This window comes from Lethenteron reissneri, chromosome 67 (assembly GCF_015708825.2).
Source record: "Lethenteron reissneri isolate LAM-NWPU_2019-01 chromosome 67, ASM1570882v1, whole genome shotgun sequence".
Classification (NCBI taxonomy): domain Eukaryota; kingdom Metazoa; phylum Chordata; class Hyperoartia; order Petromyzontiformes; family Petromyzontidae; genus Lethenteron; species Lethenteron reissneri.
Window position 1 is genome coordinate 8,280,515 of NC_083845.1, and position 17,622 is coordinate 8,298,136.

The 17,622-nt window shown below is 54.1% G+C and overlaps 1 protein-coding gene across 1 annotated transcript; it reads right to left on the minus strand.

Moving 5' to 3' along the window:
- Positions 1-10,868: 10,868 nt before the first annotated feature.
- Positions 10,869-14,903, minus strand: LARP6 (La ribonucleoprotein 6, translational regulator). The gene is made up of 3 exons (XM_061578867.1): positions 14,775-14,903; positions 14,338-14,451; positions 10,869-12,174 (listed from the first exon to the last, which is right to left on the minus strand). The coding sequence occupies exons 2-3, from the start codon at positions 14,440-14,442 to the stop codon at positions 11,164-11,166; spliced, it is 1,116 nt and encodes a 371-aa protein (XP_061434851.1). The 5' UTR covers positions 14,443-14,451; positions 14,775-14,903; the 3' UTR covers positions 10,869-11,163.
- Between the last annotated feature and the right edge of the window lie 2,719 nt (positions 14,904-17,622).

A 17,622-nucleotide genomic window follows, 5' to 3' on the forward strand; every position in this document is an offset into this window, starting at 1 on the left:
ATCATCATCGCCGCCGCCGCCGTCGCCTCCGCTGACTTCCTCGTTCACACTGAGCGGACAGCTTCCTTCAAAGCGAGAAGATAAAATTCCGAAGCAGACGACGAGTGCCTGATAGGAGCGCGCACGCATTTGCAAATGTGCAATGACACTTGATGTTGTTGTTGTTGTTCTTGCTGTTGTACTTTAGCCGTGTATCGAAAGTTACATTTAAATGTGCAAGTTACATTAAAATGTGCAATGTGCATGGTGGTTTAGATATATTGTGACCCCCCCTAATTAATTAAGGGGCCGTCCATAAATGACGTCACGCACCTAGGGGGGGTTTGAGAAATGTGACGTCACATCAAATGCGCAACTTTAAATACATATAGACGACACGTTCTACTTCATTAAATAGGCTTTTTAATAAATGTTTTCTCCTACAACATCAGAGTGCAGCGCCACATTAAATACGCACTACAATGACAATAGTTAAAAGCGATTTGAAGCATGTTTTATTTTCAAAATGGAAATATGGTTTTGGGGGGAGGGGGGCAGAGCTTTGTGACGTCATATTTGAGGGGTGGGTCTGACTTTTTGTGACGCCGTGTGACGAGGGGGGGGGGGTCAAAAATCGTCCAAAATCGCGTGACGTCATTGATGAATGGCCCCTAAACCATAATTTTTTTTCCCTTTGAATATGCATTTATGTTTAAAATAAAAGAAACAATTTTCATTTTTATTTCACCAACTAAGGCCCCACAACTGAGCGTTGTTTTTCAGAAGCGACCTGGTCATCACAAACGATAGTTCAACGAAGTGAATTCTCACCACGTGAACATTTATAGCAGCCGCCAAATACTCCGGACACGTGACCTGCACATCCGGGTGGCTCTTGAGGATGAATGATTAATTAATAACTATCATTATAAATTGGCAATCGTAGACAAGAGATCAGATATTCTAGATTTGAAGCTTTCGTGACTGCAAGGATTCATATTCTTAGGTTTTTTCGGTAAAGTCACGTAGGTAAAAAAATTAATTAATAAAAGTAAAAAAAAAATTCACGACGTTTCGGAAGCAACACAAGCTTCCGTCTTTAGGTGGAACCGTCACAGCCACCACAGCTATACTTGATACGTTTCGGAGGCAACACAAGCCTCCGTCTTCAGCTACCACGCTCCTGCAATCTCTCATTTACTTGATACAGCTGTCGTGGCTGTGACGGTTCCACCTGAAGACGGAGGCTTGTGTTGCTTCCGAAACGTCGTGAATTTTTTAATTTGTTTTAGATCAGATATTGGCAGTCGACATGTACTGCTCTAGTAGGATGCTGCGTTGAAGCTGAACCCAAATAATTTCAGTTTTTCAGTTTTCATGTATTAGGTGTAGCCCTGTGAGCCATTCGGCTCTTGGAATCGGGTGCAGGCTGGTAGTGGTGAGAAGGAAACTGAGCACAATTTGGACACCATATGTAGTAGGATGGACAACAACAACAGGACAATTAAACGTTCTTGTTGTTGGTGGTATTCGGGAAAACGTAAGGAAGTGGAATGACGGAGCATGGCTTGACAACGACCACCACATCATAAGAGTTCGGTGTGCCAGAAAGATGTTTGCACGACTTGGGCGTATTGGCAGCACGACGAGACAGGGAGGAGGAGGAAAGTGGAAACATCAAATGACGAAATCTGCAGTGGCCACCTTCCACGGGCTACCTGCCCATGCACCGTGATGACGACGAAGCTGACGATGGTGGTGGTGGTGGTGGTGATGATGATGATGAGTCTGGGGTTGTGCTCAACACGCAACTCCGCATGTTGTTGTTGCAGACAACAACGCCGCCACCGCGGCTTTCCCGAAGTTGCCCCGCGCAAACCTGGGGCAGTCCCCCCACGATGCAGCGACAGCCGCCTACGCCGACTACGCCGACTACCGCGGCAACCCGCAGCCGCCCCCTTACTCTGCCGGCGCCGTGGGGGGCCACGGAGGTCCGGGCCCCCCACCCGGCTGGCAGGAGGACGCGCTCCAGCCCAAAGGTGACGTGGCGGCCACCTACGAAACCATCGACGGGCCCCCCGTTGCGCCGGGCACGGCGTACCAGGAGCAGCGCCCGGGGTGGGGGCAGGCCGGGTGGGGGCATGCAAGCCGGGGGGGGGCATGCAGCCGTGGGGGGGCATGCCCCCCAACGCCTACAACCAGCGGCCCGGCATGGAGCCGCAACAGTTTGGGCAAGCGTACCCGGCGCCGATGAATTCCGCGTATCCGTACGCGATGGGAGGAGCCGTGCACGTGAGTGAGCGATGTCGATGTTGGTTTAGTGGGGGCATGGTGATGGCGAATGAGTGCATCGAGTGAGTCGGAGGGTGGGTGAGTGAGTGATCGAGCGAGTGGGTGAGTGGGTTGGTGAGTGGGGCAGGTGAGTGGGTGGGTGAGTGCGTCGAGTGAGAGGGTGGGTGGGTGGGTGAGTGAGTGGGTGGATGAGTGAGTGGGTGAGTGAGTGAGTGGGTGGGTGGATGAGTGAGTGGGTGAGTGAGTGGGTGGGTGAGTGGGTTGGTGGGTGAGTGGGTTGGTGATCGAGCGAGTGGGTGAGTGTCAGTGGGAGGGTGCGCGAGTGTCTATGGTCAGTGTTGAGTCTGGATAGTGTTGAGTCTATGGGTAGTGTTAAGTATATGGGTAGTGTTGAGTCTATGGGCAGTGTTGAGTCTATGGTCAGTGTTGAGTCTATGGGCAGTGTTGAGTCTATGGTCAGTGTTGAGTCTATGGTCAGTGTTGAGTCTATGGTCAGTGTTGAGTCTATGGGTCAGTGTTGAGTCTATGGGTAGTGTTGAGTCTATGGGTAGTGTTGAGTCTATGGGCAGTGTTGAGTCTATGGGCAGTGTTGAGTCTATGGGCAGTGTTGAGTCTATGGGTAGTGTTGAATCTATGGGCAGTGTTGAGTCTATGGGTAGTGTTGAGTCTATGGGCAGTGTTGAGTCTATGGGCAGTGTTGAGTCTATGGGCAGTGTTGAGTCTATGGGCAGTGTTGTGTCTATGGGCAGTGTTGAGTCTATGGGTAGTGTTGAATCTATGGGCAGTGTTGAGTCTATGGGCAGTGTTGAGTCTATGGGCAGTGTTGAGTCTATGGGCAGTGTTGAGTCTATGGGTAGTGTTGAGTCTATGGGCAGTGTTGAGTCTATGGGCAGTGTTGAGTCTATGGGCAGTGTTGAGTCTATGGGCAGTGTTGAGTCTATGGGCAGTATTGAATCTATGGGTAGTGTTGAGTCTATGGGCAGTGTTGAGTCTATGGGCAGTGTTGAGTCTATGGGTAGTGTTGAGTCTATGGGCAGTGTTGAGTCTATGGGCAGTGTTGAGTCTATGGGCAGTGTTGAGTCTATGGGCAGTGTTGAGTCTATGGGCAGTGTTGAGTCTATGGGTAGTGTTGAGTCTATGGGCAGTGTTGAGTCTATGGGCAGTGTTGAGTCTATGGGCAGTGTTGAGTCTATGGGCAGTGTTGAGTCTATGGGCAGTGTTGAGTCTATGGTGCAGTGTTGAGTCTATGGTGCAGTGTTGAGTCTATGGGCAGTGTTGAATCTATGGGTAGTGTTGAATCTATGGGCAGTGTTGAGTCTATGGGTAGTGTTGAGTCTATGGGCAGTGTTGAGTCTATGGGCAGTGTTGAGTCTATGGGCAGTGTTGAGTCTATGGGCAGTGTTGAGTCTATGGGTAGTGTTGAATCTATGGGCAGTGTTGAGTCTATGGGCAGTGTTGAGTCTATGGGCAGTGTTGAGTCTATGGGCAGTGTTGAGTCTATGGGTAGTGTTGAGTCTATGGGCAGTGTTGAGTCTATGGGCAGTGTTGAGTCTATGGGCAGTGTTGAGTCTATGGGCAGTGTTGAGTCTATGGGCAGTGTTGAATCTATGGGTAGTGTTGAGTCTATGGGCAGTGTTGAGTCTATGGGCAGTGTTGAGTCTATGGGTAGTGTTGAGTCTATGGGCAGTGTTGAGTCTATGGGCAGTGTTGAGTCTATGGGCAGTGTTGAGTCTATGGGCAGTGTTGAGTCTATGGGCAGTGTTGAGTCTATGGGTAGTGTTGAGTCTATGGGCAGTGTTGAGTCTATGGGCAGTGTTGAGTCTATGGGCAGTGTTGAGTCTATGGGCAGTGTTGAGTCTATGGTGCAGTGTTGAGTCTATGGTGCAGTGTTGAGTCTATGGGCAGTGTTGAGTCTATGGGCAGTGTTGAGTCTATGGGCAGTGTTGAGTCTATGGGCAGTGTTGAGTCTATGGGCAGTGTTGAGTCTATGGGCAGTGTTGAGTCTATGGGCAGTGTTGAGTCTATGGTGCAGTGTTGAGTCTATGGTGCAGTGTTGAGTCTATGGGCAGTGTTGAGTCTATGGGCAGTGTTGAGTCTATGGGCAGTGTTGAGTCTATGGTGCAGTGTTGAGTCTATGGGCAGTGTTGAGTCTATGGGCAGTGTTGAGTCTATGGGCAATGTTGAGTCTATGGGCAGTGTTGAGTCTATGGGCAGTGTTGAGTCTATGGGTAGTGTTGAGTCTATGGGTAGTGTTGAGTCTGTGGGCAATACTGAATCGATGCCCTGTTGCCGTCTCTACGCCCGCCAGCCCCAGGTGATCATGGTCGCTAATCCCACACAGCCCTCCAAGCCGTACTTCGCTCGCTCCATCCTGGCCACCGTCTTCTGCTGCTTTCTCCTGGGGATCTTCGCCATCGTGGGAGCCGTCGAGGTACCGTTTACCAGGCCAGCCACCCCGCCCCACCCAGCCCCACCCCGCCCCGCCCGCCCCACCCAGCCCACCCAGCCCCGCCCCTCCCCACCCAGCCCCTCCCTCCCCTCCCATTGTTGAATGCACGACGGACGGATGGACAGAATAATTCCCTGTGGGCTGGTGTAACCAGGTTCCTACCAGTATAATAAATACAAATTCTGGTCGTCGTCCGTGTGAGCCACCTGCCCGTGGCTTGCCTGCACTGGTGCTGGGCGGCCAGGCCACGTGGCAGCTCCGGCCACGAGGGGGCGTAACGAACGGCTTCGACCGGGGTGGCGGTGGGTGGCAAGATCAGACTGTGGGCCCTCCCTCATTTCTCGCGAGACTCACTTTTACCACAGTAGCTCCGGATGTTTTTATTTAACCCGTACACAATGTAGGCTATAAATATACATTGTTCTTTTAATATATTTTTCTTGAACAAAAAAATCGTTTATCTGTTGGCCGACCCCCCTATGCATCGCATCACACTGCCGCATGTCCCCCCCCCCCACCTCACCACCACGTGGCAGACGCGGTCTGCTAACGAGCGGGGAGACTTCGTCACGGCGCAAGCGAGCTCCCGCAGGACCAAGATCTTCCTCATCGTCAGTCTGTGCTGCGGCATCCTCCTCTACCTGAGCATTGGCGCCTACTTCATCGTCTTCTTCGTGGTGTATTACAGCGACCCATACTGAGCACCCCACAAGCCCACCACCAGAGGGAGGGTGGTAGTCACAACATTCACACAGCCACTCACCCAGTCGCACAACGACACATCCACCTCAGACTCGCACACCCATGCACTCAACCACCCGATCACTCACACACCCGATCACTCACACACCCATGCACTCATTCACCCACAGACTCAACCACACACCTCACTCAACTACCCATCCACTCAGCCACACACACCCCGATTGACACAACCAACCAACCATCCATACACCAATTCATTCAACCACCCATCCACTCAACCACACATTCACTCAACCACTCACCTCACTCAACTACCCATCCACTCAGCCACACACACCCCGATTGACACAACCAACCAACCATCCATACACCAATTCATTCAACCACCCATCCACTCAACCACACATTCACTCAACTACCCATCCACTCAGCCACACACACCGATTGACACAACCAACCATCTATACACCAATTCATTCAACCACCCATCCACTCGCCCCACTTCCAATTAAAATTTCTTCCACTGCGTCGCGTGGGAAGACACGAAGTTGGCCAAATCACACTTGCACGGCACAACCTCACGGGCATATTTCTTTGTTTGAAATCCTTGCACGCCAAAACATTGATTGCTTCACCAAATTACCAAGTCCTCAAATTTCGATGTAAAGCTTTCGTGACTGCAAATATTCATATTCTTGGTTCTTTCGGTAAAGTCACCGAGAAGGGAAATAATAAAATAATAATACAATCAAATTCTCACGACGTTTCGGCCACAACGCAAGCAGCCGTCCTCAGGTGAAGACAGCTGTCGGAAAGACATTTAGGAAGCCACTGAACGCTACGCAATTTTTTAAAATCTAGAATTGACAAACTAGTTTCTTTTAAACGTTTTTCTCTTTTAGTTTGACGTCCTTCACCCGCACCTCCGATTAGCACGGCAGGCCACGCACGGCGCGATAGAAGTTCAACATTATGCACACACGCACTGCCCATAGACTAACGACCCATTCTAGATTTGAAGCTTTCGTGACTGCAAGGATTCATATTCTTAGGTTTTTTCGGTAAAGTCACGTAGGTAAAAAATGTAATTAAAATTAATAAAAGTAAAATAAAAATCGTGCTGTGACAGTTCCACCTGAAGACGGAAGCTTGTGTTGCCTCCGAAACGTCGTGATTTTTATGTTATTTTTATTTTACTTTTATTAATTTTAAATTTTTACCTACGTGACTTTACCGAAAAAACCTAAGAATATAACACGACCCATTAGACTCACTGCACCTCCGATTAAACACGGTTGTCTATGTAGGGTGCAAACACGTTTCAACGTACGTACAAACGAAAACGCGTAGCGGCGTGAACGCGTTAAGCAAGGACTTGCAGCGGTGTAGCCGGCGGGCGCCTTGCATCGTCACAAAATTCTGAGCGCGACATCAACGGCAATGGACGTCCCTCGGGTGTGTTTTTTGTTTGTTGCACAATTCATTTTATTGCCGAGAACACAGAAAGAAAAACACACTTGGGGGGAGGGAGAGAACGTAAAAACCTCGCGGCCAAACGTTTCGGGTCACGAGCCTTCCCCAGCACGCAGACGTCCCCCCGCCCCGCTCGCGTCCCTCAACACGTGGTCGGTGGTGCGAGCAGAGACTTGAATTGCTTTTTTTGACATCACGGTTAAACGCCGAAGTCGTGAACGAAAATTAAAATTATAAAATTAACCAAAAAACACAATATTTGGCTAAATGTAGTCTCAACAAGTTGGGGCCGTGGGTCACAATTGAGAATGTGTGGGGGTTTACAGACTTCCCACCCCCCTCTCGTGCCCACACCATCACCCCCAACTCCTGCGTGACAGAAGAATAATCTTCCCCATCTCAACGAAACGAGAGAGTGCGCGCGAATTAGTTCACCACATTCGGAGCAACGAGACCAACACCCACGTGTCTCATTCAGCACTCGGTCTAATCCAAGACTGGACGAGTGGGTGGGCGATTGTGCGAGTGGGTTGGTGAGTGAGTGATTGGGCAAGCGAGTGAGTGATTGGGCAAGCGAGCGAGTGATTGGGCAAGCGAGCGAGTGATTGGGCAAGCGAGCGAGTGATTGGGCAAGCGAGCGAGTGATTGGGTAAGCGAGCGAGTGATTGGGTAAGCGAGCGAGTGATTGGGTAAGCGAGCGAGTGAGCGTTTGAGTGTGTGGGTGAGTGGCTGGGTGAGCATGTGACGAGTCACGGCGCGAGTGGATACATGGGTGAGCGAGTGGGATTGGCGGGTTTCCACCTCTTCCATTGTACACCAAATCACAGACATCTCTCTCTCTCTGTCCGTCAGCACTGGGGTCCGCTATGAACGCTGCGCCAGTTGACGACTGCGATTAATTTTAACAGCGACGCAGGTACTAGACCTCGGTACAAGATAAATTCCTGCTACTACCACTGCGGTTGCCACTTCCCGACACGCAGACGCCAATTTACCCCCCCCCCCCACTGCCACCTGCCACTCGCGCAAGGGTCAAATCCGGGACAGGTGGCAACCTCCGATCATTTCTCCCCCCCCCTCCTCTTGCGGAATGCGGTGCTAAAAACAGAAATGCGAATTTTAAATTAAAACGGAGACTAATTAAATAAAAAATCTCAGCAATTCATTACAATTTAAATCGTAATTGTAATTATAAATCAGAAACTCGTCAACAGCTGGCGAGCCAGAGCCCCCCCACCGCTCCGTCAGTCAGACGTGAAATTCCACAAGCGCATCCGGCATCGCAGGTGGTGGATAAATCTGCGGTACCAATTTGTTGTAGGGGATGAACGATTTAACCCCCTCCTCCCCCCACCATGCAGACACCGACTGGATCGTCACACGATGCAGGGCAGGAATCGATATTTATATATTTGAGATATATTATCGATGCTGCTGCTGTTGTGTTTGGGAGTGGTTGACAGGCATAGTAAACAACTGAACGGGTGCCGTAACAACAACAACAACAACAACCTCATTCCACACACGCTCCCCCCCCCCTTTCTCCGTGTGGAATTTTGTACGAGCTCACCAGCCCATTCGATCGGTGCGCGATTTCATTCGTCTGCGACGTCGCTGTGCGTTCTATGCCGTCCGTGTTCTGTGTTCTCACTCGGGTGGGACATACAAACTCCAAATCACCTCTCAAATGCAAAGGGCACCCCCCCTCCTGCCCGTATCGCCTTAACATACCTCGTGGGGCAAGTTCCGCTAGTGAGAGGCACAACGGGGGTAGAGGTGGCCGGCACCACGCCCGGCCGGCATCGTCTCCCCAGCTGCGATGTTCACTACACACCGCGCACCAGGAACTCATTTGAGTCCGAGTCGACCTAGAGGGGGGAGGGCCCCGAGGACCAGGTTCAGACAATCGTCACGCGGTGCTGGTGGCCGCGAGCGGGAATCAAAGCTTCGTAGCTTCCCATACACGCACAGAACTGGGGACGGAACTTTAAACAAACTCAAAAATTAAAACAAACTCCATACGGAAAGTGGCTCCCCCGTGCCCGGAGTCGAACCCAGGAGCCTTCTCTGCCTGCAAGCAAGGCGCAGCGACCATCGGAATCACCGCCTCGCCACTGCCTCCTCCCCCCGACCGTGGAGTTGTCATCTCCGCCGCTTTGCGGAGTCGCTCCGCGTCACAACGCAAATGCAACCGCGTCACCAATTCTCGCATGGCACGCGGTGACGACTCGTAATCAACACACAACGTAAAACCGAGTACTCAATTAAAGACAAGCTCAAGTACCCGTGTGGCGATTTAGATCCCAAACCGCCCCAAAGCACGTCAGGGAACTCCATCGGTTCCCTTCGAGGTGGAAGTGGCGGTGTGCCCCACCCACCCCCCCACCCACCCCCTTGCCCTGGCACGCGAGGCGAAACGTCGGACGATGCCACCGAAGACCGCACACGAGAGCGGCAACAACCGCTGGGTCGCGAGCCGAGGGCCAATCGAGAAAGAAGAATTTAAAAAACCTAATAATTAAAGTTGACCCCTCCCCCCACTAACTTTAACAAACTTATATTTTACTTTTTTTTTTAAGTCGATTTGCGATTAACCAAACGCGTAAACAAATCGAAGTGTAAAACTAAATCTTGACTTAAAGCTTTCGCGACTGCAGGAGGACATATTCTATGGGTCTTTCGATAAAGCCACGCAGATAGAAAAATAATACAAATGTCACGACGTTTCGTATTTTTATGCACCTGAAGACGATTTCTCGTGTTGCGACCGAAACCGTCGCGATATTTTTATTCTTTTTCTATCTACGCGGCTTTACCGAAAGACCCATAGAACACGTAAAACTAAAACATTTTTGGAATAAACGATTTCGTCCTTACAAAGTTGTCACGGACCAAGCCTGGCACGCGACCCCTGCAAGCAGCCACGAGTTCGGCCGCTACATCCAAAAACAACGGAAACTCCAAATAGTTATCGAAAGCAAATCGGAACTCCGAAACCAACCTAGATATTTTTTGTTAAACAGGTTAGGCCCCACCGAGCCATGCAGCACCTTTTTTTTTTAAGAAGTGACCTGGCCATGGTAAACGATCGCTCAAACAAAGCGGCCTTTTGTGGACATTCACAGCGGCCCAATTAATCTAAACACGCGTTTCAAAACGTGCGAAATTAAAACCCAGAGCACCCCGGAGAGAGAGAAATCCACGCGACCACGGCGAGACAGACACCGCAAACTCCAAACAGACAGCGGACGGGAGGGTCGATCCCGCGACCTGCTGCATACCTGGCGAGGTAGTTAACATCTCGCCACCGTGGCGCCCACTTGAAACGGTGACTGGGATTTGGGATGGGGGGGGGGGGTACAAGGGTCGCGCTTACCCCGGGTGGGGGGAGGTCAATCTCGCCGAATACTGGATATGGTGTTGCTGCCCTGGGGGTGCATAATTATTGTATTTTCCCGGTGTCCCCAGGCAGAGCGAGAGTGGTTAGACTGGTGGTTGGCAGGCGGCGAGTGACAGCCCACAGCCCATAACCTGCTGGGCTATACTGGACGTGGCGTCCCGGGTTGTCGACAGGCCCCGGCCTGAATTGAAGGCCCCCCCCAGTGATTTAAGTGACTCTGCGACCTGGCCACAGCCCCCAACAGCGGCAGCCTTCACGACAAGGCCAGGCCATGCTGGGTCACCAGGGCCCCCCTCCGGCCCCCCCCCCTAGGATGCACCAAGACCCCCCACCCACCCCGCACAGCCTTGACAGCCTATTGCGGGCAGTGCTGCTAGTAGCGAGTAGCAGCAGCACCTATGAACTGTGACACACGGCGGCGTGGGTAGCCAGAAACCCCACAGTGAGCTCCACACGCTCCATTCCCTCCAATCACCCCCCCCCCCCCACACACCAATTAACTCCACACCCCACCTATCCAATTAACCCAACCTCCCCAATTAACCCCCACCGCCCTCCCCCATTGCCGACAATGCAAGGGAACCTGCTGCAGGTTGGTTAATGGAGCGGCCATCCACGCAATCACGTGGCATGCGCGTAACCCCACGGTCATCGCCATCATCGGAAATCAACGACCCCGCGATGACGGATGGACAGAGTGCTACATTGCTCAGCATGAAACGCACGGTGCCTTGGGGTCTAGGAGACGCCGCGGCATGCAAAGCCAACGGGGACCCTGGACACACTAATCCTCCATCACCACCACCATCACCACCACCATCACCATCACCACCACCACCAGACGTTGGGGCGAGAGACGCCGTCGTCAGTGCAGGGACGAAGAGGGCCCAGGGCCCCAACTCAGGTCCCACCGGTCTCCGTCCACGTAAATCGCCGCCGCCTCGCCGACGGCGCTACCGGGGGCGGTGGCGCCGTCGGGCTGCTGCCCGTGCCCGGCCACCGCACCGCGCTGCGCGAAGCCACCCGTGCCGTCGGGACCCCGGGGAAGACGCAGGATCCGCGGGGAGGAGGAGGAGGAGAGTCTCGCGGAGCCACCACCACCACCATAGCCGCCGCCGGCACCGATCGCACCGGCACCTCCAGAGCGAGCGGCACGCAGTGCGGCCAGCCGGTGGCGAACCACCCAGGGGCTGTACGCCATCACCTCAAAGATCCCACCACCATCGCCATCGCCGCCGCCGCCATCAGAGTCGTCACTACAGTCGCAGACGTCGTCATAGCCGCCGCTGTAAACATGGTCACGGTCGCAACACGGCCACTCGTTGACCCACACGTCGTAGTCGAAATCAGCGCGGCCGACCGGCGACGGGTCGCACGGGGTCTGGGTGCCGACGCTTATGGCATCTTTTGCCAGCACCACTGCCACCGCCAGCGAGCCGGCGCCGGGGCCGCCAAGACGGAGAGCGCCACCGCCGCTCGCCGCCCTCTGCTGCCCCTCTGCGCCACCGTCGCCATCGTCGTCATTACCGTCGTCACCGTGCGGCTCCGAACACGCGGAGGAGCCTTCATCGCCCAGGCCGCACTGAGTGGCCATGCTCTGTCTGCCGCTGCCGCCGCTGCCCTCTGCTGCACCGGCTCGAAGGCCGGGGGAGCCAAGGCCGGCAGCGCAAACGTCCGGAGGAGGCGACGGTGTCTGCCGGATGTCACCGTCACCACCAGATAAAGCGGCCGCACCGGGGGAGGCCGGAGGAGCGAGGAGGTGAGTGGGGAGGCTGTCGAGGCGCCGGACCTTGGTGCCGGCTGCGTTGAGTTGCAGGTGGGAGGAGCGGCGCAGCGCCAAGGAGGAGACCCTCCAGTCGCGAGTCAGCCGCCGCACCTGTGGCCACCACCGGGGGGGGGGGGGGGGGGGGGGGCAGGCAACGCGGTTCCAGGCAAGTCACTCGCGGGTTCAAAGGTCGTCCAGGCGATATCGCCCAAATGCAGACTCGCCCAGGTGAGTCGCAATGGATAAGAAGCCACCCAGATATTTAGAATCAACGTCACGCCCTCGGAGTATTTGGCCTGCCCGCACGATAAGATTTCTACACGACAAGCCCACTTTCGTGGAGCTATCATTTGTGATCGCCAGGTCGCTTCTGAAAAGTAGCTACACACAGCTCAAGAGTGGGGCCTTTCCTGGTCAAATAATAGTTCATTCATAATCAACGTTTTTGGGTTTAGATCGCGTTATTTATAAATATGTCGTAACCCTCCACCACCCAACACGGCCAATCAGTAAAAAAGTGTCACGTTGACAAAAGACAAATAGTTCACTGCTTTAGCCCACCGGTGTGTTGAAGCGTGAAACCACAACATTTACAATTTGAGTACGACGTTTCGCTGGTAATTGCATCCAGCATCATCGGGCAATTCGCCAGAATTCTGGCTAAAGCAGTGAACTATTTGTCTTTTGTCAACGTGACACTTTTACTGATTGGCCGTGTCGGGTGGTGGAGGGTTACGACACATTTATAAATAACGCGATCTAAACCCAAAAACGTTGATTATGAATAATATTGGTTCCGAAAGCCTACGTGTTAAATAGTTCATTCGTTTTAGACCAGAGTCATCAATCTATGTTCGTGCAATATTCTTGGAATCAGTGCCGTGGACAAGGTTATTTTTTTAACCCAATTTCCAGAGGTCGACAGAATATAGGTCACAAGCGACAACGTGTCTCGTTGTCGCTTGTGACAGATTATCTGTCGACCTCTTCTTTTGCAAAAAACAATCTCCATCACGGCCCCTCCCTCCATCAATTGAGAGTCACCACCCAGGTTCAAGAAACTCAATGGTGGAAACCCTCGTCCTGGTGAAGAACGACGCCCTGCCAATCACCACGAAGCGAACAAACCCACCCAGACACCGTTGTGAACGTCACCACCGCAGAGCAAGTGAAGCAGGGGGACGTGACGGTGATGCAAGGTGCGGGTCAGGTAGGGCAGGGTTAGCGGTCAGTGGCAGGGCTATGTATATCTGTACGTTGAACTTCTTATGAACCAACGTTCATAGCCAACCGTGCTAATGGCAGGTGCAGTGTCGAGTCTATGGGCAGTGTGTATGTTGAACTTCTTTCATAGCCAATCATTCTATGGGTAGTACAAGTCTGTGGTAGTATGAGTATGGGTAGCGTTAGCCTATGGGCAGTAAGGGGCTCCTCTGCTTACGACCATTTGACTTACAAACTTTCAGAGATACGAACAAACCTGTCCATATGCCGAGTTGCCCGTTCGGACAGAAAGATCGCAAGCTCAACCCGCCGCGCAATAGATGGCGATGGTGGCATCTACATCTGCAGAACGTGAAGAACCAGTGGCATCTACATCTGCAGAACGTGAAGAACCAGTGGCATCTACATCTGCAGAACGTGAAGAACCAGTGGCATCTACATCTGCAGAACGTGAAGAACCAGTGGCATCTACATCTACAGAACGTGAAGAACCAGTGGCATCTACATCTACAGAACGTGAAGAACCAGTGGCATCTACATCTACAGAACGTGAAGAACCAGTGGCATCTACATCTGCAGAACGTGAAGAACCAGGTGGCATCTACATCTGCAGAACGTGAAGAACCAGTGGCATCTACATCTACAGAACGTGAAGAACCAGTGGCATCTACATCTGCAGAACGTGAAGAACCAGTGGCATCTACATCTGCAGAACGTGAAGAACTAGTGGCATCTACATCTGCAGAGCATGAAGAACCAGTGGCATCTACATCTACAGAACGTGAAGAACCAGTGGCATCTACAGGAAATCATTCAACTGTAAAAGCCATTCCCCATGTTTAGTACGCAGCCGTACATCGTGTTTGGAATCAACAAATCGACTTACGAACAGACCTCTGAAGCCCAACTCGTTCGTAAGTAAAGGAGTTCGTGTGGACGCGTGTTGAACGCCTTTCACACCGTACGTAGCCAAGCGTGCTAATCGGAGGTACGGGGGGGGGTGGGGGGGGGGTGTCGGAGACATTGACCCACAGCTGCCTCGGTGCTCACCCCGCGTAGAGAGGTCAGGAGTTTGACGCTCACGTAGCCCGGGCCGTTGCGGCGCACGTGCTTGAGCAGAAAGGGGTCACGTGATAGGGCCTCGTTCGACAGCATTCGCTCCACCTGCACACAAGGCGGGGTGGGGGCGGGGTGGGTGACGTGTACACACCACGCCCAGAGGGGGGTGGGTGGGAGTGGATGACGTGTACACACCATTTAGATAGTATATAATGTATTAATAGTACATGTTAAAAAACAAAAACGTATAACATTGTGTATATGATATTCCCCCCCCCCAACTCAATGCCCACTGCTGCCGTTGTTGGTGGGGGGTGGTCGCTAGCCCTGCCACCCAGTGCCTCCATTATTCCCCAAACCCTCCAGCTGTTCTCGAGCCCAAGGACGAGGTGGAGCGACGAGGTGAAGTGACGAGGCGAAGCGGTCACCTCCTCAATGATGCTCGCCACCACCTCGGGCTCTGGAGGGTCCAAGTCGGCAAACCACGGGAGGTTCACCACCACCCCCTCCCCTTCCACCAACACCCCCCCCTCCTCCTCCTCCTCCTCCTCCACCACCACCTCCTCCTCCTCCTCCTCCTCCTCCACCACCACCACCTCCTCCTCCTTCTCCACCACCTCCTCCTCCACCACCTCCTCCTCCCGAGCCATCCCAATCATCTCCAGGCTCTGCGGCATCGCTTCCATCCCACGCACCATATCCTCCTCCAGTTTCTGTGGCACATCATCATCATCATCCTCCATCCTCTGGCACGTGTCCTCCACCACCACGAGCACCTCCTCTTCCTCAGATCCTCGTGGAATGGCCACGACATCCTCTGGACCCTGTGGGACGACGACCTCCTCCTCAGCAGTGCCCGGCTCGCTCGAGGCATCAGCGGCCTCCTCCTCCTCCTCCTGCTGCTCCTGCTGCTGCTGCTGCCCGTGCGAGATCTCCACGTGGTCTCGGGCTCCCGCGGCAGGCGGGACGCAGCGATGCCTTGGACGGACCTTTGCCTTTCTGCACGACAATAACAAAATGACAAGGACGAAAGGATGGCACCCCCGCCCGGGTATAGCCCCCTTCTATGTTGAACTTCCTGCGCACCGTACGTAGCCCACTGTACTCATCGGAAGTGCGATGTTGAGTCTATGGGCAGTGTTGAGTCTATGGGCAGTGTTGAGTCTATGGGCAGTGTTGAGTCTATGGGCAGTGTTGAGTCTATGGGCAGTGTTGAATCTATGGGCAGCGTTGAGTCTATGGGCAGCGTTGAGTCTATGGGCAGCGTTGAGTCTATGGGCAGTGTTGAGTTTATGGGCAGTGTTGAGTCTATGGGCAGTGTTGAGTCTATGGGCAGTGTTGAGTCTATGGGCAGTGTTGAGTCTATGGGCAGTGTTGAGTCTATGGGCAGCGTTGAGTCTATGGGCAGCGTTTAGTCTATGGGCAGCGTTGAGTCTACGGGTAGCGTTGAGTCTACGGGCAGCGTTGAGTCTACGGGCAGCGTTGAGTCTACGGGCAGCGTTGAGTCTACGGGCAGTGTTGAGTCTACGGGTAGTGTTGAGTCTATGGGTAGTGTTGAGTCTACGGGTAGCGTTTAGTCTACGGGCAGCGTTTAGTCTACGGGCAGCGTTGAGTCTATGGGCAGCGTTGATGTAAAACTTTTACGTCCGGCAAACTAAAGCAGTTCTAAAGTCATGAGTTTTCAATCTAGACGAGCGTTCCAGACGGCCACAGACTGCTTGTGCCGTCAGCGAGTAGCAGCACCTATGGAGACAGCCACAGCACGCGAAGTGGTGGGGGTGGCCAGTGCCACGCCCGGCCGTCTTTGTCTCCCCAGTGGCGGGGGGGAGAGGGGGCGAGCTAGAGACGTCCCACCTCTTCTTCGTCGCGTCGTCCTCTGCTCCGCGAACGAAGAGGAGGAGGAGGAGGCCACCCAGCCAGCTCGCCACGCGCTGCACCACCGCGCACGCCCGGCCCAGCAGGCGGGAGAGCCCCAGAACCAGCGTCACCAGCAGGCCCCGCAGGGAGACCGCGTGTCCACCACCTCCGTCACCTCCATCTGCCTCCACCGTCACGCGAGCGCGCCGGGAGCCGTGCGTCCGCGTGGCCCAGCGGCGAGACTCGCGACCCATGGGCTCGGCACGAGGTGGAGAGAGGTGGTGGGTGGAGGAGGAGACGCGAGGCGGAGGAGGAGATGGAGCCAAAAGCAACGAGGAGGAGGAGGAGGGGGTGAAGGAGGCGGACGCGATGAGGTTGAGACGCGAGACGAGGCGCACGAGCTGACGGAGACCGGGAAAGGATGCTGCCGACGACAACGACGAGAAGGAGAAGGAAGAAGAGGAAGCAGAAGATCGTAGAGCTCACAAGCGGCAGGAGGGGAGCGCACCCCGGGGGGTGACGAGAGCAGTGGGGGAGGAGGACAAAGACGCGGCGATGGAGCGATGTGACGGGGGGGTGGGGGGGGTCGAGGCGAATCGGCGCTCGAGTGCCCCCCCCCTCCTCTCGTCACCTTTATCATCTCCCCAATCAAGCAATCGCCGCGCCACGCGCCAATGAAGCCCAATTAGCGAGGAGGAGGAGGACGGCGATGGAGGTGGTCCCAGCCGCTCCACGGCGCTGCTCGTGGCGTTCCTCGACAAAACGACAACCTCCCCTCCCTCCTCCCCTCCCCTACCCCCTTCACCTCCCTCCCTCCTCCCCTCCCCTACCCCTCCCCCTTCCCTCTCCTCCCTCCCTCCCTCCCTCCTCCCCTCCCCTACCCCCCTCACTTCCCTCCCCCCTCCCCCTCCGTCGTCAGCTGACAACACCGACGGCGTTCCTCACCACCACCTCGACGATCATCACCACCGACTCGCCCCCATTGCTTCGGAGGATCGCGCCCGCTGCTGCTGCCGCTGTCACCCTGCCGAGAATCTCGCCACCCAGACAATGAACACGTTCTAGACAGCCACAGTCGCGCGCCATTGTGGACATGCAACCCAAACTATGGACCACAGAGTGAACCCACAGAGACACGTAGATATGCATAGGCTCATAGAGACCCGTACAGACCTCATGGTACAACCCCACTGTGTTCTGCGCGCCTTCAAACGGAGGAGGAGGAGGAAGAGAGACACGACACGAAGTCTCTCTCCTCTCTCTGCTGAAGTCCGCTCGTCGTGGCCAGGAGCAGCAGCAGCAGCAAGAGGACATCCACACTGGGACATCGAGCTGCTGATCATCATCATCATCATCGCTGCTGCCATCATCATCATCGCTGCTGCCATCATCATCATCACTGCTGCCATCATCATCATC